Source organism: Enhydra lutris, unplaced genomic scaffold (genome assembly GCF_002288905.1).
Source record: "Enhydra lutris kenyoni isolate GAN:26980312 unplaced genomic scaffold, ASM228890v2 scaffoldscaffold10, whole genome shotgun sequence".
Lineage (NCBI taxonomy): Eukaryota > Metazoa > Chordata > Mammalia > Carnivora > Mustelidae > Enhydra > Enhydra lutris.
Genome location: NW_019154094.1, coordinates 6,300,865 through 6,325,755, shown reverse-complemented (window position 1 = coordinate 6,325,755; position 24,891 = coordinate 6,300,865). Strand labels below are relative to the sequence as shown.

Here is a 24,891-nt window from a genome sequence, read left to right as displayed (position 1 = left end):
TGTCTTTCCCTCCCCCCTCTAACTTCATTTTAGGCGGAGACTTTGGGTATTTACCGCATGTAGGTTTGTGGCTACATGTGGCTGAACTATAAGCAACCCCGTATCATGGTGAACTAGCTGAGGAGACCCAGGTAGAAGATAATTTTCTGAAACAACATCATTTGAGTGACAAAGTTTTACTAATCCTTAGGATTAGTTGAGAAACCTCCTGAGATACCTTTATTTTTTCTTCTGCAGGAGAGATTGCCAGTTGTGTTATGTTTCAGTAATCAGTAAATATCGTTCAAGTTCCTAAAGCAAAGATTTCTAATACCGTTTACATTTGGAGATTTAGTAGTGTTGTCTTACATGAAACATCCCTACCAAAGAGAAAAATGAGATAATTGTGCTGTCGAGTTAGGCAGTCTCAAGTCCACTTCCTCGTCCCACCAGGATTTTGACTTTGAACCAGTCACTTCTGTCTTTTCTCTTCGGGACTGCTTACTGGAGTGGCTGTCAAGTGTAGTTGAATTATATCTAGAATGTTAGAAGGCAGAGACAGAACAAATTAACCTGCTGGGTATTACCTTCAAGCTGAAATTACCTACTCTTATTGCAACCATGTTAATCCTGGAAAAAGCTTATATATTTTCCACAATTGATACTGAACATTTAGTTCCCATTTTTCTTAAAGGCCTGGCTTAGCGATTGTATTCTAGGAATAACCTCTAAAGGGACATAAGGATCTTCCTGGTTTCATAGGCTCTTAGGGAAGAGACAGTAAGCTAATGATATTATTGAATACTGATGATTAGGCCTTTCCTCAAACATTTAAAATGCATTAATAACTCCAGTGTTTGAGTACTTAGAGTGTACCTGTCCCTATCATTACCTCATTGCTAAATTGTTACAATTCTTGTGAAATAGGTATTATTACCACCCGATTTCACAGAAGACACTGAAGCACAAAAAACACTTAGATACTTACATCACCCAAGTCGTAAATGGTAGAGCTGAAGTTCAAATCCAGGCCTAACGGACTCCAGAGGCCAAAATCACAGACATTGTGCTCCTCTGACATCCCTTTTTCAGCGTCTTTTGTGGTTGTTCAGAAGTGTGCCCAAATACTTGTAATGATTGAGAATGCCTTGCTTTATTGTAACTAATTCATCTTAGTCCTAGATTTTAGAATTTTAGAATTTCTCTTCAGTTAGAAATAGCATTGTGTTTTTCTGATTGTAATAATTAGTAAATACTCACTGTCAAAGATAAAATTCAGGAAATACATTAAAATGCTGCTTATACCTGATTTTAAGACACATACACAAAGACTTGTCCTCATTCTTATGATCTCTGGAATGAACACTTTTATATCTAAATAGCTTCCAAGTAGGGGTGCTTTGGTGGCTCAGTTGGTCAAGTGCCTGACTCTTGATTTGGGCTTGGGTCATGATCTTGGGATCTTGGGATTGAGCCCTGTGTTGAGCTCTACACTCAGCACAGAGTCCAATTGCCCCTTTCCCTCCCTCATCTTGTGCGTTCTCCCTGTCTCAAATAAAGAAGTAAATAAAATCTTAAAAAAAAAAAAAAAAAGGCTTCCAGGTCATATTCTAGATTGTATGCAGTAGTCTAGCTGCATACAGGTAGCTGCATAGTAGGCCTAGCTAGACCTTAACCTTAGTATTTATGTCATCCACTATTCTAACATTGATTTAAAAAACAGTAGTGTACATACATGTTAGAGCCAAGTGAAATGTCCATCTTATATGTATATAACCGTAAGTTATGGCTCATGGTCATAGTCTTGCATTATTCAGATAATTCTGATGATTTTGGAGTAACTTTTAGATTTAGAAAGACTCATACTACAGACAAGGTTTCCTAGAGAGATACACAGAGAATTAGGTAAGAAGTACTTGCATTATTTTTCTATACAACAATATAAACTGTGTCTATAGAAAATTTACATGTTTTTATTTGTTCTTGTTAATAATTGTTTTCTTTGACTAAAAATAAAAATATTATAGTCTTGATATATATGTGTGTGTGTGTGTGTGTATATATGTATAACATAATAAATAAAGTAATGCCTTTATGATTCTTAGGCAGTTTGCATCTGGCATTGCATAGTCTGTTTGCCATGTGCTTTCCCCTTATATTGTTCATTTGCTTTCCAGGGGACTTTTACTGATGAGAAGTCAAAAGCTTCCCACCACATTTATCCATATCCTTCCTCACAAGAGGATGGTAAGTTAATTTCTGGTTATGAACTCCTACTTCACTAGGTTTTAAGTTTTATCAGAGATTTAAGCAATATTACTAGCTTTTTGAAAAAGAGACTTTTAAGTATTAAATAACTTGCACAGATTATTTAAATGTAGTTTTCTATTTTTTTGCTGAATTGGTCTAAGCAAACTAATTCTTTGATATCCAACTTTCTGATCATTGGACTTTTTATATCTTTCTTTGTTATTATCTGGGTGTTAAGTTTAGGTGTGCCTTATGTATTAACTTTGTTAATGTTTGCTGTGTCGTTTGTGTTCTGAAAATTAAAAGACCTTGCAAAATGAAAGAACATTTCTGGGGAAGATGGGCTTACTGGCTGTCTGAATGGGGCCCCTCAGCAATATTTTAGTTTGGTGAATTTATAATGGTTCAGATTCTGAACTTCAGCTTTTCTATCCTGCAGGTTGATTTTCTCAGTGGCCAGAGTTCGATAGGGCTATGGAAACTGATTTGTTGAGAAAGAAAATATGAATTAATAAATTAACCAGATTAATTTGAGAAATAGGTCTTCTATAAGGGATCAAGTCTTCTGGTTAACATATCCCTTTAGGACATCTGTATAAGAAGCTAAGTTATATCAGATTTGAGTTGCTAATTACCCCATGCTGAGTATTTTTTCTGACCAGTGCATTTATGCTGGAAGTCAGTGACAACAAGATTACCAGACAGTCCCTGTATGTTTGAAAATTAAGAAGTATATTGCCAAGTAATCTATGGGTCAAAGAAGAAATTACAATGGAAATAGAAAATCTTTGTAACTAAATAATTATGAAATTATTGAAAAAGTACAAGAATGTTCAATTTTGTTGGATACAGCTGAAGCTCTGCCCAGAGGAAAATTTATATCTTTAAAGTGTATGTTAGGAAAGAAGAAAGACTGAAAAATCAGTGATTCACACATCTTTCTCAAGAGATGGGAAAAAGAACAGCAAATTAAACCTAAGGAAAGAAGGAAATAATTAAGGGTAGAAATTAATGATGTGGAAAATATATAGGAGCAAAGTGCTCAGCAGTGTTAGAAATGGTTCTCAGGAGGGGCGGCCTGGGTGGCTCAGTGGGTTAAGCCTCTGCCTTCGGCTCAGGTCATAATCTCAAGGTCCTGGGATTGAGCCCCACATTGGGCTCTCTGCTCAGCGGAGAGCCTACTCCTCCCCTCCCGCCACCCGCCTACTCGTGATCTCTCTCTCTGTCAAATAAATAAATAAAATTAAAAAAAAAAAAAAAAAGAAATGGTTCTCAGGAAAGATCAGTAAGGCTATTCAAATCGTGCTGCAAATAAGCAGGAGAAAAAGAAAGAACAAATAATGTCAGGAATGGGAGAGGGACATTGTACGAATCCTACAGATGTTGAAAATAATTGATAGGTGAGGTTGCTTGATTGCTTGTGCATGGTGGCAAATCTAAGAAACCATTGCCTCATCCAGAGTCATCAAGTTTTACAACCCAACTCTTCTAAGAGTTTTACAGCTTTAGCTGTTACATTTAGGTTTTTTCATCATTAGTTTGATAGGTAAAAGTTTTATTTTATTTGTTATAGTCAAAATCACAGCTCTGTGATTATTACGCTTTTAAAAGTGAGAAACTTCACCCTGCCTTCAGTGTTTAACTGGTTGTTTCTCAGCCTTTTTCCTGTTAGGTAATAGCAACTGGTGTCCACTAGGTGGGGGTGGTGGATAGCTATGATGTTAGAATACTTTAGAATTAGTTAGAATACTTTGTTGCGAGCTCTGTTTCTCTAATAAGTGTTTCAGCATGTGAGCTTTTTGAGAAAAATTGTATTTTACAAAAGATTTTAACTGTAATTGTTATATCTGGCTATTTAGTGATTCCTTAGTGTTGCTAGTTTTATTTTTCTATTTTAATAAAACCTAGTTCACTGTGTATTGATGATGCTTGCTTGGTATTATCAGTAGTCAAAGCAGCTGTTAGGAGATAGCATTTGGAGGCTGTTTTTGAAATATAAGACATGATTTGGCACACTGTACAATTTACCTTTAGAATAACTGTCAGGTAAATGTTGACTCTCCGCAAAGCCTTGTGCTGGGCTCCTTACAAGTACTTGTTTTCAGGTAAGTGTGCAGATGATAACAGTACTAGCCACAAACACATTAGAAGCCGTATCATGAAACCCTTAAAAAGGCAGTATACATACTTTAATGAGGATTAGTCAAGATTTAAAATAAAAGGTGGTATTTAATTGGCCTTAATCTCTTGGTGAGATTTGGGTGAGATGCTAGAAGGGAGTTGTTATTGTTGTTCTTGTTAAGCGAAAGCATAGAGGTAATAAATTACGAACTTTGAGGGAAAGGAAATGGCAAAGTTTGGCTGTATATCTCAGTGTAATGGGAGAGAAGAGTAGGTAGGTGAGAGGACAAAGCGCTAGTGTAGAGTGTAGCGTAGAGTTTTGTTTTATTAAGTGGATGAGGGTGAGGGTAGATAATATTGATGATTTTGGTGGAGAGAAATGTGCAACTGTGGCTGTATTAGGAAAATTTCCTGGGAGCTGATTTCTGGAGTGTATGATCTAAGGAGACTGGTCAGAGAGCAAGACCTTTGGGACACTCTGAGTTAAATTGCTGAGTGAGGGAAAATTGTGTCATTGGATGAGATAAATACATTTATTAGGAGAGGATAGGAAATTTGATGGCAAGCCAAGGATGGTCCGTATCTTAAAAGTCATGGGAATATAAGGAAAGCATTTTAAAATACAGGAGGTTGACAATGGAACTGTCCAACAAAGAAATAAAAGTGAGGCCTGAGACAAGGGTTTTGGATTTGTCAGTAAGGAAATAATTGGTAACCTTTGAGAATGAAGTTTTGGTAACTTGCCAGTGAGAGTAAGCTGTAGAGTTGGTGGAAGGTCACCAATTTCTTAGAATGTGTGACAGGGAAAAGAAAGTAGAGGATGCCACCTAGCAGGTGGCCGGCCTTTATCTTTCAAGATTTGGCTTTATAGTTTATTTCTGGGGCAGAACAAAAGTAAACTGAAGCGCATAATAATAGAGTTGAAACCTAGAAGGGATAGAAGGATTGGTTTAGGAATATGGGTTGAATTACTGGTTTTAGCAGAAAGAATATTTCCTTAGAGATGAAAATAAATGAAAATTTTTGAAAAATTGGGATACTTATCAGAAGAGGAATCTACATTTTAACTCAGAACATTTATTTAGATGAGTGGATATGTCCCTTATGTTTCCTTATCTTTATTCTTGTAGTTCATTTGACTTGAGAATTTCAAATATTCCATCTTTGAGTTTTCAGATCTTTCTTCCGGTAGGTCCAATCTAATGTTGTATCCTCTAGTGGAATTTTCAATTCAGATACTCTTTTCTTTAACTCCAGAATTTTTTTTTTTTTTAAGATTTTATTTTTATTTATTTGACAGAGACACAGCGGGAGAGGGAACACAAGCTGGGGGCGTGGGAGAGTGAGAAGCAGCCTCCCCGCTGAGCAAGGAGCCTGATGTGGGCTTGATCCCGGGACTCTGGGATCATGACCTGAGCCGAAGGCAGACGGTTAAAGACTGAGCCACCAGGCACCCCTAACTCAGAATTTTTGTTTGATTCTTTTTTATAGTTTCTGTCATGTTGTTGATATTCTGTTATTGTTCATGCATCATTTTCCTTGTTTAATTGTTTAATGTGTTCTTTTGTAGTGCATTGAATTTCTCTAAAACCACTATTTTAATTTCTGTGTATCAATTTCATATTCTGTCAACTTTACTGAATTCATTTATTCTAAGAGTTATTTGGTATAGTCTTTAGGATTTTCTAAATATAGTAGTATGAATTCTGCAAATGGTGATCGTTTCACTTCTTCTCCAATTTGGATGCCTTTTATTTCCTTTTCTTGCCTAATTGCTGTGGCTAGGACTTCAATACTGTGTTGAATAAAAATGGTGAAAGTGGGTATCCTGATCTTGTTTCTGAGGTTAGGGGAAAAACTTTAAGCTTTTCACCATTGAGTATGATGTTAGCTGTTGGTCTTGTCATATATCGCCTTTATTATGTTGAGGTATGTTCCCTCTATCCCGCTCCCTATCAAGAATTTTTATTCGTAAGTGGATGTTGAACTTTGTCAAATTTTTTTTTTCTATATCTGTTGAGGTGATCATAGGATTTTTTTGTCCTTCATTTTGTTAATATGGTATATTACTCTAGATTGAATTGCTGGTATTGAACCATCCTTGCATCCCTGGAATAAATCCCAGTTGCTGTGATGTGTGATCTCTTTAATGTATTGTTGAATTTGGCTTGATAATATTTGCTTGAGGATTTTTGCATCTATGTTGATCAGGGATATTGGTCTGTAATTTTTTTTTTCTTGGCACCCTTGTCTGGTTTTGGTATCTGGATAATGTTGGCCTTGTAAAATAAGTTTGGAAGTGTTCCTTCCTCTTATTTTTTGGAAGAGTTTGAAAGGATTGGTATTAAATCTTCTTGGAATATTTGATAGAATTCATTAGTGAAGCCATTTGGTCTGGGACTTCTGTTTGTAGGGGGTTTTTTAGTTACGGATTAAATCTCTTTACTAGTAATCAGTCTGTTCAGATTCTCTATTTTTTCATGATTCACTCTTAGATGGTTTTATGTTTCTAGGAATTTATCTGTTCTAGATTGTACAGTTTGTTGGTGCTTAATGGCTTGTAGTAGTTTCTCACAATCATTTTTGTTTCCTTTTTTTATAAAGAGAAATTGAAGTTCATTTATTTATTTATTTATTTAAGATTTTATTTATTTGATAGAGAGAGAGATCACAAGTAGGCAGAGAGGCAGGCGGGGGCGGGGGTGGGAAGCAGGCTCCCTGCCAAGCAGAGAGCCCAATGCAGGGCTCGATCCCAGGATCTTGAGATCATGACCTGAGCCGAAGGCAGAGGCTTAACGCACTGAGCCACTCAGGCACCCCAGTCGTTTTTATTTCTGTAGTATCAGTTTTAACATCTCTTTCATTTCTGATTTTATTGATTTGTGCCCTTTCTTTTTTTTCCATGACAAGTCAGTTTTATTTTTTATTTTTTAAAAGATTTTATTTATTTGTCAGAGAGAGAGAGCGAGCGAGCACAGAAACAGGGGGAGCACCAGAGGTGGAGGGAGAAGCAGGCTCCGTGCTGAGCAGGGAACCCGATACAGGGCTTGATCCTAGGACCTGGAGATAATGGTCTGCGCTGAAGGCAGATACTCAACCCATGGAGCCACCAGGCACCCCAGTTTTGTTTAATTTTTTCAAGTGACCAACTCTTGGTTTTACTGATTTTTTTCTATTGTCTTTTAGTCTCTGTTTTATTTATTTCTGCTCTGATTTTTGTTTGTTTTTGTTTTTTGTTTTTTGGCACCAAAGTAAGGTTCATTGAGTGATAGCAAAGTGATAGTACAAAGCTCCTAAGGAGGAAGGGGACCCGAAGGGGTTGCCCTCTGCTCTGATTTTGGATACTTCCTGCCTTCTACTAACTTTGGGCTTCATTTATTCTTCTTTTTCTATTCCTCGAGGTGTAAAGTCAAGCTGTTTATTTGAGATTTTTCATGTTTCTCTGCCTGCCTCTCTCCCTACTTGTGATCTCTGTCAAATAAATTAAAATAATAATAATAATAATAATAATTAAAAAAAAGAGAGAGAGAAAAGCCAGAACATAGGATGTATGTTCTACTCTTCTTCTTTCTCCCTACCAGGGGAGAAGTTGGCATTTGGGTGCTTTCTCCTGATCACACCCAGTTGACCCAGCTTCTGTCTGTGGCATTACTGGTTTTCTGGTACTTCAGTAAGTCACTTAGATTTTGTTTGTTCTCATTGACCACCACACATCCAAAATATGTCCGTTCCATCAGTGCTCTGAGTCAGGTGAGGCAGGCAGCTTCCCAGGCCCCCAATAATTTGGAATATTGGATGCACATTCACACTTCTCTTTTCACCCCAAAGGAGAAGGAGCTCTCCCTCCTGATCCTGCTGGGCTCTACTGGCTTGGGAGAATTGCTCTTGGGGTTGATAGGGTTGATAGGAAATGGCTTTTCTTACTGTTAAAATGCAGCTGTTGTCGACTTGGAGGTTGCCTGAAGTACTGCAACTCCTTAATTGGCTCCTAGAGTGCTCATGAAGACTTTTTAGGTGGTGTATTAGTGTTAAGTCAGTATCTCTGTGGTGCAGCAAGTTCTGGGGCCTACTGTGATGTTACTTTGCCAGTGTTACATCATGTACATTATTCCCTTGATGGCCAAATAACATTACCTTGTTTGGATATATTACCTTTTGTTTAGTCATTTGTAAGTTTATGAACACTTACTTATAATTAATGCCGTGTGTGTGTGTGTGTGTGTGTGTGTGTGTTGGGGGTGGGGGAAAGGAGAGAGAGAATCTCTAACAGACTCCCTTTGAGCGTGGAGCCTGATATGGGACCTGATCCCGTGACCCTGAGATAATGATATGAGCCAATATCCAAGAATCAGATGCTCAACTAACTGAGCTACCCAGGTGCCCCTCTGTGCTTGTATTTTAGTTAGACTATGTCTTTATTGTTAAATTGTAACAGTTAATACATATATTCTCAGTTTGGACTAATTTTTACTCATAAAACTGTTGTGGTTTTATCAGTTCTGTGTAGCATATGATTATCTATGGGAATAATGTAGATTTGCATCTCTAACCTTTAGTTATTTCTGCTACTTGGAAGATTTCCAAAGGCAGTCATTGCCACAGGCTCTTTCTATCAAAATCAGCTGTAAAAAAAATGGGTATTCTTTTTTCTTTACTTTCTAAAGCTGCACAGCCTTTGAAGATAGATTTAGTATTCTAAAAGGCAGTTCTTACTAGTTAAGAGTCAGTATATTTTGTTTGTTGCTATGTAGTGAGTTATGAAAGACCCCAGGCGTCCTCTTCACTTTTTCCTTGGCTATTTTGAAGCATTGTGGTCTGAAAATGTGCAGGAAATGATCCTAATCTTTTGGTACTGGTTGAGACCTGATTTGTGACCCAGGATATGATCTATTCTGGAGAATGTTCTGTGTGCACCAGAGAAGAAGGCGTATTCTGTTGCTTTGGGATGGAATGTTCTGAGTATATCTGTGATGTTATTCTGGTCCAATGTGTCATTTAAAGCCTTTTCTTTCTTGTTGATCTTTTCCTTAGATGGTCTGTCCATTTCAGTGAGGGCATGTTAAAGTCCCCTACTATTACTGTATTATTGTCGATGTGTTTCTTTGATTTTGTTGTTAATTGGCTTATATAACTGGCTGCTCCCATGTTAGGGGCATATATATTTAAAATTGTTAGAAATTCTTGTTGGATAGGCCCTTTAAGTACTATATAGTCTTTCCTCATCTCTTATTAGAGTTTTTGGTTTAAAATCTAATTTGTCTGATACAAGGATTGCCACCCCAGCTTTCTTTTGGTGTCCATTAGCATTATAAATCATTTTCCACACCCTCACCTTAAATCTGGATGTGTCTTTGGGTCTAAAATGAGTCTCTTAAAGACAGCAGATCAGTGGGTCGTTTTGTTTGTTTGTTTTTTTAATCTAATCTGATATTCTGTGTCTTTTGACTGGGGCATTTAGCCCATTTAATTCAGGGTAACTATTGAAAGATATGAATTTAGTGCCATTGTATTGCCTATAAGGTGACTGTTACTGTATATTGTTTCTGTTCCTTTCTGGTCTGTGTTACTTTTAGGCTCTCACTTTGCTTAGAGGACCCCTTTCAATATTTCCTGTAGGGTGTTTTGGTGTTCACAAATTCTTTTAGTTTTTGTTTGTTCTGGAAGCTTTTTATTCTCTCCTTCTATTTTCAGTGACAACCTAGCTGGATATAGTATTCTTTTTTTTTTTTTAAAGATTTTTTTTATTTTTTATTTTTTTATTTGACAGAGTTTACAAGTAGGCAGAGAGGCAGGCAGAGAGAGAGGAGGAAGCAGGCTCCCTGCTGAGCAAAGAGCCCGATGCGGGGCTCAATCCCAGGACCCTGGGATCATGACCTGAGCTGAAGGCAGAGGCTTTAACCCACTGAGCCACCCAGGCGCCCCTGGATATAGTATTCTTAGGTACATTTCTTTTCTTAATTTAGTGCTCTGAATATTTCATGTCAGTCCTTTCTGGCCAGCCAGGTCTCTGGATATGTCTGTTGCCAGTCTAATGTTTCTATAGATCTCTTGTCCCGAGCTGCTTTCAGGATTTTCTTTTTTCTGAGACTTGTAAGTTTTACTGTTAGACGATGGGGTGTTGTCCTCTTTTTATTGATTTTTTAGGGGGTTCTCTGAGCCTTCTGGAATTTGATGCCTGTTTCTTTCCCCAAATTAGGGAAGTTCTCTGCTATAATTTGCTCCAGTATACCTTCTGTCCCTCTCTTTCTTCTTCTTTTGGGATCCCAATTATTCTAATATTTCATCTTATGGCATCACTTACCTCTGGAATTCTCCCCTCATGATCAAGTAGTTTTTATTTCTTTTTTTCAGCTTCTTTATTCTCCATCCTTTGGTCTTCTGTATCACCAATTCTTCTGCCTCATTTATCGTAGCCGTTAGAGCCTCCATTTTTTATTGCACCTCATTAATAGCCTTTTTGATTTTCACTTGGTTGGATTTTAGTTCTTTTCTTTCTCCAGAATGGGATTCTCTAGTATCTTCTATGCTTTTTTGCAAGCCCAGTTAGTATCTTTACAATTGTCATTCTGAACTCTAGTTCTGGTAACTTACTAAGTCGTGTTGATTAGGTCCCTGGCAGTTGGTACTGCCTCTTGTTCTTTTGAGGTTTGTTTTTCCATTTTGTCATTTTGTCCAGAGGAGAATAGATGAATGAGAACAAAATGCTAAAAGGGTAACAACAGCCCCAGAAAAATATACATCAAACAAATCAGAAGAGACCTGGGGGGGGCGGAGAATATGATCAGACTGGTGAATAGAACAGAGCCCACACTAGATTTTGGGTGTTTTTTGCCTCCCAAAATTTTAAAGAAAGGAAAATATATATACAAAAATAAGGGTAAATATGATGAAGGATGGAATATGACTATACAGATGAAAATTTAAAAATATTTTTAAACAGGAATTGATAAGATGTTGGTTGAAAAAGGAAAGAAGAAAATTCAAAAAAGATAGAAATAGAAAAAAAGAAAATTAAAAAAAATTTAACTTTGAAATACTAAAGAATCATGGGGAAAAAAGCCATGAATTCCATGTGCTGTATTCCCCTAGTGCTGGAGTTTTGCTGTTCTCTTTGATTGGTAAACTTGGTCTTGCCTGGATGTTCTTGCTGATCTTCTGGCGGAGGGGTCTGTCGCAGTGATTCTCCAATGTCTTTGCCTGAGGTGGAATTGCACTGCCCTTGATGGCGTCCAGGCTAAATAATCTGTTCGGGTTTGCTTTTGGTAGCTTTTGTTTCCTGAAATCTTCCTGTACAGCTTTGGAGGACGAGAATGAAAATGCTGACCTCCCAACTCTGGCCCCAGAGATCCTGAAAACTCAGGGGCCCTCTCCTCAGTGAGCCCTCAGAGAAGAGCATTCAGTCATTCCTGTCTCCCTGGTCCTTGGTGGTGCTCCGTGCCCACCTAGCCTATCACAGAGCATTTCTGTCTGACGCACGCCATTTGGAGTCTTCAAACCCAGCAAATTACTGCAGTGTGCTCCCGTGCCGCTTCTCCTGGTGGAGGTTGGGTGGGTCTCCCTGGATCTGCCCCTTGTTGGGTCCCTGCTTGAAGAGATGTGGCCTGACTGTGCTGTGGATCATGGTTTATGGCAACCCTGAGCTTAGAGCCCCCTCCTTGGCTCTGTCTTTGCAGCTGGCTTCCCTGCTCTGATACCTGGGAGCTCTGCCACAATTCAGGCACCCCTGGTCTTTCTGTGACCCCCGAGGGACCTGAGACCACACGGTCCCAGTGAGGATTCCACCCCCACCCCCCTGCTTAGCCACTGAAATGGCATCAGTGGAGCCGACTTCTAAGAGTTGTGCTCCACTGCTGTCACTTGCCGGGAGCCAGCTAACGGAGGGTCCCATCCTTTCCCTGTCCCCCGTCCTCGCGCTCCACCCCTGCCATGGTCTGTCTTCCCAGATATCATCTTGGATTCACTTCACACATCCTACCTTCCAGAAGTGGTCTCTTTTCTGTTCATAGAATTGCTGCTATTATTTTCTTCGGTCTTCTGTTTGTAGGTGTTCAGAATAGTTTGATAACCATCTAGCTGAATTCCTGGGACCAGACAAAATTTAGGTCTCCTATTCCTCTGCCATCTTGCTCCTCCTCCTTTCCTTGGCCATTTTGGGATATCAGGTTAAGGACCCAGGCTTGATTTCTTCCTGTTCACTTTCTCTCAAGATATTAAGGTGAGCAGTTGGATGCTTGAAAAAGAACATAGTGAGGGCGCCTGGGTGGCTCAGTGGGTTAAGCCTCTGCCTTTGGCTTAGGCCATATTTTCAGGGTCCTGGGATTGAGCCCCACATCGGGCTCTCTGCTCAGCGGGGAACCTGCTCCCCGCCACCCTCTGCCTACTTGTGATCTCTGTCTGTCAAATAGATAAATAAAATCTTAAAAAAAAAAAAAGAAAAAAGAAAAAGAACACAGGCTGGGGGCATCTGGCTGCTCAGTCAGAGTACACAACTCTTGATCTCTGGGTGGTAAGTTTGAGCCTCACTCTGGATGTGGAGACTACTTCAAATAAAACTTAAATACCAAAGCAAAACATAAGCATGTGGGCTTTTATGCCTTTAGTTAGTGAAGCTGGGGTGATTTCTTGTTGAAATTGGCAATGAAAAGCCACTTTTACTTAGCCGGTTTTGCTTAAGTTTTTCTATTTTGCTGTTTCTTGGGTTTCAAGGGGCTTACTTTATTAATTTCCTCTGCGCACTAGAGACAAGTTTGCTAAGCTAAATTTAGACTACTAAAGAAACACCTCCTAACAAGAGGTGTTTATATATTATATATTTAGTAGATATATTATATCTACTAAAATGTAGATATAATACAACTATGATTCAGATCAATAAGGATTGTCCTATAAATTTGTGTAAATTTATATCTATCTTTGGTAAGGAAATTCAAAATAAAAATATCTGATATGATTATACTGCTTACACTATTGTTGGCAGGGCTAAATCTACAGGTAGGATGCCATTAAAAAATAAGGAAAACAGTAAAAGCTTGAAGTAGCAGTCTGTGAAGTGCTCTAAGATACCAGAGAAATTGAATTTAAAGGAGAAATAGTATATGGTAAAACTCTCATCAAGGATATGAAGCGTGACTTAAATCTTGAAAAATGTATAGTAATTCCAAAGCCTAACAGAAAAAGGGAGCAGAGAATTTACTTGGAAATGTGGTAGTAAAGAATATAGTGATTATGATTTGGATAGAATTGTAGACAAACAGGTGGGTGGTGGGAAGGGAATATTTTACCACAGTGGACAATTGGATCTGCCAAGAGTAATGAATAATGGGCCTACACTTCAGGAATTCTGAGTACATGGGTGGAAAACTTTCCCTTAATAAGATAGGTAAAATGTTCATTTGTGAGAAAATGTTTTGGGGGGCTTACAAGCAGAAGAAAAATTCTAAGTAGAAATTAAGTCTAAATAATAGTTTATTGATTTATTTTGTTAGCTTAACTAAAGTGTTTTCTTTTTCCCTTTCAGAAGAATGGTTGAGACCGGTGATGAGAAAAGATAAGCAGGTGTTAGTGCATTGGGGGTTTTACCCAGACAGGTAATGTAGACATGTCCTGAGATCTCTAAAGATTTTTTTTTTTTAGTGTAAGTCAGAGTTATTTATGTATAGTTTCATATTCTGAATAGTGACAACTTTGTTTGCTTCAGTGTTTGATTTCACTTTTTTGAGTCCTACTGATTTTTCTTAATGAAGTTATGGAATTCAATTCAAAGTCCCAAGGCTTTATTTATCTTAATAAACTGATACGTTTGCTGCATTTGGCAAAACACCCCTTCAATATATTTGCCTGCTAATCTAGATTTGTTTCCTTCAAGAAAGGAATTTGTCTCTCTAGTATTTTATGACTGTTTCATTTTGTTTCTTCAAAAAATCTTCATGCCATACTATTAAGAATGAATTATTTTATGTCTAAAACAGAATTTTTCTTCTTGGCAGAAATTTATTTCCCTATTGTTGTTATTACTTTGAGATAATCATAACTTGTACTGTGTTTCATTCTCTAAGTATAGATAAAGAATATTACAAATACGAACTAGGTGTTAGTGAAAATGTTGGTACTTTTAAAATTGATACTATGCCTACGTAAGACACTTACAAATATGGGTAACCTTCCGTGAATTTCATCTTTTTAAACCTACAGTGGAGCTGTGGGGAAGATTCTGACCATGTCAGATCAGTCTTCTTTCACCTAAACCTCTATCCACTTTTAGCCTTCTCATATTATTGGAAGCAAATCCCAAACATAACATTTTAATAATAAATATTTCAATGCGAATTTCTAAAAAACAAGGCCTCTTTTAAAAAATGGTAAGGGTATGGGATGCCTGGGTGGCTCAGTAGGTTAAGCCTCTGCCTTCAGCTCAGATCCTGATTGCAGGGTCCAGGGATCGAGTCCCACATTGGGCTGTGTGCTTGGTAGGGAGCCTGCTTCCTCCTCTCTCTCTGCCTGCCTCTCTGCCTACTTGCGATCTCTGTCAAATAAATAAATAAAATCTTTAAAAAAAATTAGTAAGGGTAATATCATTGTCAAATCTAAAAACAAAATTTCTTTATATCATCTAGCTAGTCAGTGTTGTCATATAAGTGATGCATATGACTAATTTATAGATTGATATTTGTTGGAAGTAGAATTCAACCACATTTTGTGATTAATTGATTTCAGTGTCTGGGTTCTCTGTCTTCCCTACCCACCTGACCACATGCATTGTATTATTTAAGAAACCAGGGTCTTTGTCCTGTAGAGTTTACCACAATGTGGGTTTTTCTTCTTCTTCTTCTTCTTCTTCTTCTTCTTCTTCTTCTTCTTCTTTTTAAAAGATTTTATTTATTTATTTGACACAGAGAGAGATCGCAAGTAGGCAGAGCAACAGGCAGAGAGAGAGGGAAACAGGCTCCCCACTGAGCAGAGAGCCTGATCCCAGGACCCTGAGATCATGACCCAAGCCAAAGGCAGAGGCTCAACCCACTGAGCCACTCAGGCGCCCCTTCTTCTTCTTCTTCTTTTTTTTAATGACATCACTGTGGTATATTTGAACATGTTTTTCCATTCTTGTATTTCCTTTAAATTGGTAGTTGGATCTGGAGTTGCTCAGAGTCTGTTTCAGCTTATGGAGGGTGTAGATGTGTGTTTGCCATCTAATGATGAACCATAATGTCCGGTGTGTGCTCTTTTTAAGTTAGTCTATTTGAGTAACTTTATTTCACTTGCAAAGACATTTATTTATTTATTTCTCTATCTTTTGAAAGATTTTATTTATTTATTTGACACAGAGAGAGAGAGAGAGTGCATAAGCAGGCAGAGGGAGGGGAAGAAGCAGGGTCCCTGCTGAGCAGAGAGCCCAATGTGGAGCTTGATCCCAGGACCCTGGGATCATGATCTGAGCCGAAGGCAGACACTTAACCGACTGTGTGACCCAGGCACCCAAGGATTTACATTTTTTTAAAGGTTTATTTATTTATATGAGCAAGAGAGAGAGAGAGAAAAAGAGTCAGGGGAGGGACAGACGAGGATAATCTCAAGCAGACTCCACAGTGAGTACAGAGCCTGACACGGGGCTAGAGTTCATAACCTGAAATTGTGACCTGAGCTGAAACCAAGAGTCAGAGGCTTAACCAACTGGGCTACCCAGGCACCCCTGTAAAGATTTTTTTTTAAATTAAAATTCAGTTAATTAACATATATTATTGTTTTCTGAGGTAGAGTTCAGTGATTCATCAGTCTTACATAATATCCAGTGCTCATTACATTACATGCCTTCATTAATGTCTATCACCCAGTTACCCCATGCCCCCAGCTCCCTACTCTCCAGCAACCCTCAGTTTGTTCCTGTGATTAAAAGTCTCTTACGGTTTGTCTCCCTCCCTGATTTTCTTGTTTTATTTTTTCTTCTCTTCCCCCGTGATCCTCTGTTTTGTTTCTTAAATTCCACATATAAGTGAGATCATATGATAATTGTCTTTCTCTGATTATTTCATGTAGCATAATACCAAGATATTTTTTAAAGAAGAAACTGTGTCTTTAGATATGTTCAGAATTTTAAGATTATATGCACAGTTTTCATACAGGTTGAGTTAATTAGAATTGAATCAGCTTGCCGTAATTGGTTATTTTTTTATTTTTATTTTTTGTTTTGTTTTGTTTTTAAAGATTTTATTTATTTATTTGACAGAGACACAGCAAGAGAGGGAACATAAGCTGGAGTTCTGGGAGAGGGAGAAGCAGGCTTCCTGCTAAGCAGGGAGCCCAATGCTGGGCTCGATCCCAGGACCCTGGGGTCATGACCCAAGCCAAAGGCAGACGCTTAAGGACTGAGCCACCAAGGCACCCCTATAGTTGATTACTTTAAATGAACTAACAGATTTTAAAATAATATTTAAATGAGTGCTTCCTATAAAACATCTCTAGTCTTGAGGCTTCAAGTAGTCCTTGGCACTATTTTTTTTTAATGTTTTTTATTTATTTATTTGACACAGAGAGAGAGATCACAAGTAGGCAGAGAGGTAGGCAGAGAGAGGGGGAGAAGCAGGCTCCCCGCTGAGCAGAGAGCCCAACGTGGCGCTCGATCCCAGGACCCTGAGATCATGACCTGAGCCGAAGGCAGAGGCTTAACCCACTGAGCCACCCAGGCGCCTCAGTCCTTGGCACTATTAAGCAAACCTTACAATATTATAGAAACTTTTTTTTTTTTTTTAGATTTTATTTGTTTATTTGTCAGAAAGAGAGAGAGAGAGCGAGCACAGGCAGACAGAGTGGCAGGCAGAGGCAGAGGGAGAAACAGGCTCCCCACAGAACAATGAGCCCGATGTGGGACTCGATCCCAGGACGCTGGGATCATGACCTGAGCTGAAGGCAGCTGCTTAACCAACTGAGCCACCCAGGCGTCCCATATTATAGAAACTCTTAAAGGAAATGAGTTTGCCCTTTGAAACATTTAGATGGAAACTCAGATTTATAATGACTAGCTTCATAAGTATACAGTTGAAATAAATTTTAAAATAACACAGTAAAAACACGTTAGCCTGTTTGCTAAGCTTTTCTTTATGTTGCAGAAAAGATACAGGGGCTGGTTTGAGTCTTGTCTTCTCAAGGCCTTGTTCACATTCTTTAATAACTATATAGCAGACCCCACACACCCTTCATCTATGAGGGATTCATTTTAAAGACCCCCAGTGTATGCCTGAAACCACGGATAGTACTGAACCCTATGTGTACTATATTTTTTCCTATACCTACATATCTGTGATAAAATTTATTAATTAGGCACAGTAAGATGAACAGCAATAACTAATAATAAAATAGAACAGTTGCAACATTATAGTTTAAGAGAAGTTATGGTGAATGTGGTCTCTCTCTTAAAATACTTTATTGTACTGTACTCACCCTTCTTGTGATGACGTGAGATGATAAAATGCCTGTGTGGTGATGAAGCGAGGTGAGTGGTGCGGGCCCTGTGATGTTGCATTAGGGCTTCTGTGGTCAGAAGGAGGACCATCTGCTTTCAACCACATTTGACTGCGAGTAAATGAAGTGCAGAATGTGAAACCCGGGGTGAGGGGGAGTTCGGCCCTCACTTCTACTTCTGTGACATTTTGTTCTCAAGAATTTTAGAGAATGTAAAGTTTTCAGTTGCTCGCTCACCATTGTTACCTTTACCTGATACAATTTATAACTTAGCAAAGGATCTTTTTTTCTCCAGCTCATGTTTTAAGTGTTCCTAGAAAACTTACCAGAGTGCTATTAATAGACATATAGAGCTGTGCTTGTTCCAAATGCTTTTGAACTGACTTCTGAGTAGTGGCTGCAGGGAGCCAGTGCTTGTTACCATACTTATATTTAACTTAGGTATTCCTTGCTTCTTCAATAATTTATTGGCCAGTATAGTAGCATTGACAGAGTTTCAGTTTGGTAGGTAATGTCATGCTTACCTCAAAATTGTGGAGGAGCTAGGGGTGGGGGGTGCAAAGAGAGAACCTTTGAGCAAAGAGGTGTGAATATATGAAGGGTGGGCCATATAATATCTGGGTAGCAAAGAATCTCTATAAAGGGCTTGAAGTGGCCACTTTGTGGCATTTTTTAAGAATGCCGTGAAACCCATGTAGCTCGACTGAAACGTAAGTGAGGGGAGAGGATTAGGAGATGGGGTCGGAGTGGCAGTCATAGGACTAGCTCGTGAGGCCTTGGCAATCCACTATAAGGATTCTGGCTCTTTGAGTGAGGTGGGAGTTGTTGGAAGGTTTTAAATAATCATAATATGGACAGACTTGCTTTTCAAAAGGATCACTTTAGGGGCGCCTGGGTGGCTCAGTCATTAAGTGTCTGCCTTCAGCTCAGGTCATGATCCCAGGGTCCTGAGATCAAGCCCAGGATTGGGCTCCCTGCTCAGCTGGGAAGCCTGCTTCTCCCTCTGCCTGCTGCTCCCCCTGCTTGTGCTCTCTCTCTCTCTCTCGTTGTGTCTCTCTCTCTGTCAAATAAATAAAATCTTGAAAAACAAAGCAAACAAAAGGATCACTTTGGTTGCTTTGTGATAAATGGACTTGGACTTTGGGTATAACTAGAAGGGTGAGAAGTAGATTCTGGGTATATTTTGAAGATGGAATAAACTGTAGAAGGCGTTAATGGTTGGATTGTAGGATGTGATTGAGAGTGAAGTCAGGGATGTCTCCAGAGATTTTGGCCAGAACAAATTCTCCATTTTTGGAAAGACGGAGTTGGCATTTACTGAGATGGGTATGATTGGCTAGGGTGTATTTTTGGGATAAGGATGGAATTGCTTGTTGAATTTTGAGTGTTAGTTTTGAAAGCCTTTTTGAACATGTAGGGGGAAATATGGATTTGGCATTTGGTTGCCTGAGTCCAGCATTCAGAGAAGAGGACAGATGAGTATATATTTGAAGCTGCATGAGATCAAGAGAATGAGTAGACAAGAGGATTGTTTGCATACCAAACCTGGGGCCTTCCAGTGTTGAAGAGGTTTGGGAGAAGACGAGAAACTGGCCATGCAGGCTGGGGAAAGGCTGGTGGTTAGAAGAAACAGCAGATGATAGTGCTATCTTGGAGGCCAAGTGAGGGAAATGCTCTGAGGAGAGAGCCATCTCCTCATTAAAATTCTGCACACTGAGGCTTGAACTTTGGACTTAACAGTGTCGGGATCACTATAGACCTCTACAGAAGAGTTTTCTTGTCAGAGTGACAGAGACAAAAGTATGTGAGATACTGCTATTTCTTGATCCTAAAAGTATTTTTAAAATATAGCTTTACCTTTTTATAAAAGGTCTTTTTAGTGAATGAATTTGGCTTCTAACCTGTTTTTCCTTTTTTCATTTCCTTTGCAGCTATGATACTTGGGTCCATAGTAATGATGTTGATGCGGAAATTGAAGATCCACCAATTCCAGAAAAGCCGTGGAAGGTGAGAAATCCTTTTAAAAAAAAATTTATTCTTATATAACATAGTAGTTTTTCTCAGCTTTTTCCTACAACAGTGCTTTAAGAAATACAGAATAAGGATCTTCTTTTCTTGTCATCCTTTTAAGCTGTCCATGACCACAGAGAACTCATTATCTAGGTCTTAGCAGAAATGTTTGCAGTGGAGTTTGAGGAGATCCCAGAATCCAGTTACATTGTGGTTTAGGTGGTTGAGAGAGGAGCAGGAGGAGTGCAGTGGAACATCGGTGGTGTCACTGAGGAAGGCTGGAAGCCGTGCCTGCGTACCTCTTATGATGAAATAGCCCTCAGTAGTCATTTCTATTACAGTGGTAAGAGTCCATGCGTCAACTCTGATTTTTCGACTTTTAACGTGGAAATAATTCTGAAAGTTGCCAGAACAATATAAAACAAAGTGCGACTTTATACTCTTCTTCCAGGTTCCCCTGTTGTTAATAATTTCAGGATTTTATTCTTGAAACAATATTAATACCTGATACAGAGCCCGTATTCCATTTACACCAATTGTCCCAGTGATGTAAGTTTGATATTAAGTCTCTTCCCTGGTCAGGATCTGTTTCAGAAGCACACACTGCATTTAGTTGTCATATCTGTTTAGTCTACCCTAATGTGGAACTTTCAGCCTTTCTTTTTCTTCTGTGATTCTGGCATTTTTGAAAGGTATAGGTTAGATTTTGATGTTTGTTTTAGAAATGCCTTTTTTTTTTGGTAAAGGAATTTTTATTTAAAATATTTTATTGATCTGTTAGAGAGCGAGCACCAGTGGGGAGCGGCAGACAGAGAGGGAGAGAGAAAAAGGCTCTCCGCGGAGTAGGGAACCCAATGAGGGACTCGATCCCAGGATCCTGGGATCATGACCTGAACTGAAGGCAGATGCTTAACCTACTGAGCCCCTAAAGGGGGGCCCCTTTAGAATGTCTTTGAATTTGAGTTTGTGTGAATATTTCCTAATTATTATATTTAAACTATGCACTTAGGCTGCAAAACTGCTTAAGTGATTTTGAGTAATTATTTCTCAGTGCCTCATATCAGAAGGCATGTATTTCAATTTTTCCCATTATGGCTGATGTTTGTTAAGGTACTGTCTGCCTGGTTTTCCCATTGTAGCATTACCATTTTTCTCATTGAAATTAAAAATACATTACAAAGAAATATTTTGAGATTATATGAATATCCTTTTCTTCATTAAATTTGTGTCCCAAAGTTTGCTCACCCATTAATAATTTCTTCCTGGCTAAATTAGTTATTACTAGTTGTTTCCTCACTCTATCCATTCCATCTGTAATTGACATTTTGCAGTGGGAATGAGCTTTCCTTTCTCCCTCGACATGTGACTGTAGTATCTGTGTGTTGCGCTGTGGAGGAGTGACACGATCGCCATTCTTCTTTCTGATGAATTGTCCGCCTTTTGGCCAGTGAGAACTCCTTTAAGTTGTCTCCTGTGACCTTTTGGTATTACTTGATTCATTTTTGCATACTTCCTATTTTTGGGACAAAGAGATGTTCCAAAGTCTTTTTGTAATTCTATATCCTAGTCCTGGATTCAGTATTTCCGCAGGGAGCTCTCATCCTTTCCATGAGCAGTGGTAATTATACATAGTTTTTATTGACTGCTTTATATAGTATACTGAGCACTTAAATTGAATCAAAATATTAGATGTGAGACCTGATTCACCCTATTTTGAATTCTGTGACCTTCAGAAAGACTTAGCTTCAAGCTTCAAATTTCATATGAGGAAAATGGAATTAACAAAAATTAGACTTTTTTGAAACCTTTTTTATTTGGAAATAATTTCAAACTTAACTTGCAGGAATCAGAATAGTAAGTGGCACACCTGTATACCCTTTATCCAGATTTTCCTGTTGTTTACATTTTACTCCCATTTTGATTTATCACTTTTATTCCATGTGTTTATATATTTACAATTTTTATTCTTAACCTTTTTTTTTTTTTTAAAGATTTTATTTAATTATTTGTCAGAGAGAGAGAGGGAGAGAGAGCAAGCACAGGCAGACAGAATGGCAGGCAGAGGGAGAAGCAGGCTCCCTGATGAGCAAGGAGCCCGATGTGGGACTCGATCCCAGGATGCTGGAATCATGACCTGAGCTGAAGGCAGCTGCTTAACCAACTTGACCAACCCAGGCGTCCCTATTCTTAACCTTTTAAGATAAAGATGTATATACTATGGTCTTTAGTCTATAATTTTTTTTTTAAAGATTTTATATATTTATTTGTCAGAGAGAGAGGGAGAGAGAGCGAGCACAGGCAGACAGAATGGCAGGCAGAGGCAGAGGGAGAAACAGGCTCTCCGCCGAGCCCGATGTGGGACTCGATCCCAGGACGCTGGGATCATGACCTGAGCTGAAGGCAGCTGCTTAACCAACTGAGCCACCCAGGCGTCCCTATACTATGGTCTTTAGTCTAAAACATAAGTTTCTGTTTCCTAAGAATAAGGGAGTCTCGTTCATAAGCACTTTGCAGTTACCAACTTCAGTAAAATTTAACATTGACCCAATATGCTAAACTACTATCTGTATTCCAGTTTTGCCACAAGACCCATTAATGTTTTTCGTAGCATTTTTTCTATTACAGAATACTGTTGAATAGCAGCTGTTGTATTCAAATGTCCTGTCTCTTTAGTTTCCCTTAATCTGAAATGTTACCCAGCACTTCCTTGCCTCTTGACATTTTTGAATTTGAAAGGGATGTTTTTCATTTGGAATTGTGATCTTTTTTCATGGTTAAATCAGATTATGTATTCTAGTCAGAATATTGCATAAGTGATGTTGTGTCGTCCTCAGGGCGTCATAGTGGGAAGCATGTTGTGTCCATCTGCTGCTTGTTGGTGATGCTGGTACCCAGTTATGGTGTGTTCTCTTGGCTCTACTATATAGTTCCTTTTTTTTTTTCCCACTTGTAATTTATAAGCAATCTGTAAGAGATTCTTTTAGGCCATACAGATATCCTGCTTCTCATCAAAATCCTCTATCCGTTTCCCAGATTTAGCATCCACTTGAAATTCTTGCCTGAACCAATCTTTTCTTTGATGATTGCACAGTGATAATTTTCCATTCCAGTCTTGCCTCCACAATTACAAGTTGGCTTTCAGAGTTGTATAAGCAAGAGTCCTTCGTTTCCTCTCATTTAATTTTTTTATTCCTCTGTTAACCAATGTGGGTTTATGGAGTTCTAATTTTTCAGTGGCCAGTAACTTAATCCTTAATTATATTGGTGCTGAAATTGTTTCCTATTTATCTATGCAGGAAAGGATTGTCTAGTCCTAAGTTCTAGTGTACGGCCTTTGAGAAATTCTGTTGGATAATAGGAATATGTAGGCTAGGTCTGTGGTTTCAATATCTATATCTACATCTATATACAACATTCAGAGAACCCATCATTTTTTAAAATTCCTACTCAGAAACATTAACAAAAAAGCAAGAGAAGTTGCCATGTAAAGGGCTTAGAAGAATCCTGAATCTGACTCTCAATTTTTCACTCCCCAACCGTTGCTATCCCTGAAAGGTTTCTGCAGAGCACCTGCGTACTTGACAGGGTGAGGTGATAGGTCTGATGATAGGTCTGTGTAAATGTCCTTGTTCATCATTCCTTCGAATTTTGTTGAATGCGTAAAGGGAGACATTCTTCCTGCCTAGAACAATGGACTAGGCCTATTGCTTTGAGTGGCCTATTGCTGTTGAATGTTTTTTCAGTGGTTTTCATCAGGATAAAGATGAAATGATTAGTGAAATAAGCCAAATGGAGAAGGATAAATCCTGCATGATACTGCTTTTATATGGAATCTTTAAGAAAAAAAGCCTAGAAATCGGTAGAGAAACGGTTGCCAGTGAGGAGGGCTAGGAGAAGTAAGAAGTTGGTAAAAAGGCACCAACTTGCAGTTGGGGGAATTGTCTGAAGATCTAATGTGAAACATGGTGATTAGAGTTGATGACACTGCATTGTATAATTGGAATTTGCTAAGAGAACAGAACTTAAATGTTCTCACACTTAAGTAGGTATGGTGATGGATGTGCCAATTAACTAGATGGGAGGATCCTTTCTCAATATCAAATAATCATGATGTAGACTTTGAATATCTTAGAACTTTATTTTACAGTTATATACCTAGATAAAGCTGAAATAAAAACAAATGATAGGATTATCAAATTTAAGGGTCTTAGTTATAAAAACTTTTATAAAAAGTCTTTGCAAAAACCGATGATGCTTTCTTACTATATGCAGTAACATGGAATAAAAATTAGAAATGGTTAAGTTGACATTTACAGGACTTTAATAGTCTCATGGTTGGGTTTTTAATATATATTTTTTTAGATTTTATTTATTTATTTGTTAGAGAGTGAGAGAGTACTTGCGTGCTCGAGAACAAGAGAGAGTGAGAGAGTACTTGCGTGCTCGAGAACAAGTGACAAGGGGTGGGGAGGGGGTGGGGTCAGGGCATGACAAGTAGACTCTGCACTGAGCTCCGGAGCCTGATGTAGGACTTGATTCTAGGACCCCGAGATCATGACCTGAGCCGAAACCAAGAGTCTGAAGTTTAAGCAACTAATTGCTATTCAGGCACCCTTAGTGTCATGGTTTTAAACTTTTATGCAATTGAGGCTTTAATTTGAGAATAATAAATCAGCTCCTTTAATTTTGAACACTTTTAAAAACTGTAATGGTTTGCTATTTATATGGATACACATGATTGAATGTGGTTTTAGGTTCATGCGAAATGGATTTTGGACACTGATGTTTTCAATGAATGGATGAATGAGGAAGATTATGAGGTGGATGAGAACAGGAAGCCCGTGAGCTTTCGTCAGCGAATTTCAACAAAGAATGAAGAGGTATTTGGTTTGGCATCATTTTTCTTCACTTGATGTTTCTTCTTTCTGGGCCTCAGTGTTGTCAGATCTTCACAAATAAGCTCTGACATACAGTCCAAGGTGTATCACTCGTGAGGTATATGTAAAAGTTACCAAATGGCCATATAGCCATCTCAGGGGCTGGCATTCCCAAAGAAGGGGCCTGACGATCTTAGAGGGT

General features: G+C 38.5%; 1 protein-coding gene across 2 annotated transcripts in view; it reads left to right on the top strand.

Moving 5' to 3' along the window:
- LOC111143825 (SWI/SNF related, matrix associated, actin dependent regulator of chromatin subfamily c member 1) overlaps nucleotides 1-24,891 on the top strand; it is a 172,230-nt gene that overhangs the window by 39,317 nt on the left and 108,022 nt on the right. For both annotated transcript variants that reach the window (XM_022497748.1, XM_022497749.1), the window contains exons 6-9: nucleotides 2,157-2,226; nucleotides 13,868-13,937; nucleotides 19,734-19,809; nucleotides 24,567-24,692. In XM_022497748.1, the coding sequence (XP_022353456.1) occupies nucleotides 2,157-2,226; nucleotides 13,868-13,937; nucleotides 19,734-19,809; nucleotides 24,567-24,692 (342 nt within the window). The remainder of the gene's footprint in view (nucleotides 1-2,156; nucleotides 2,227-13,867; nucleotides 13,938-19,733; nucleotides 19,810-24,566; nucleotides 24,693-24,891) is intronic.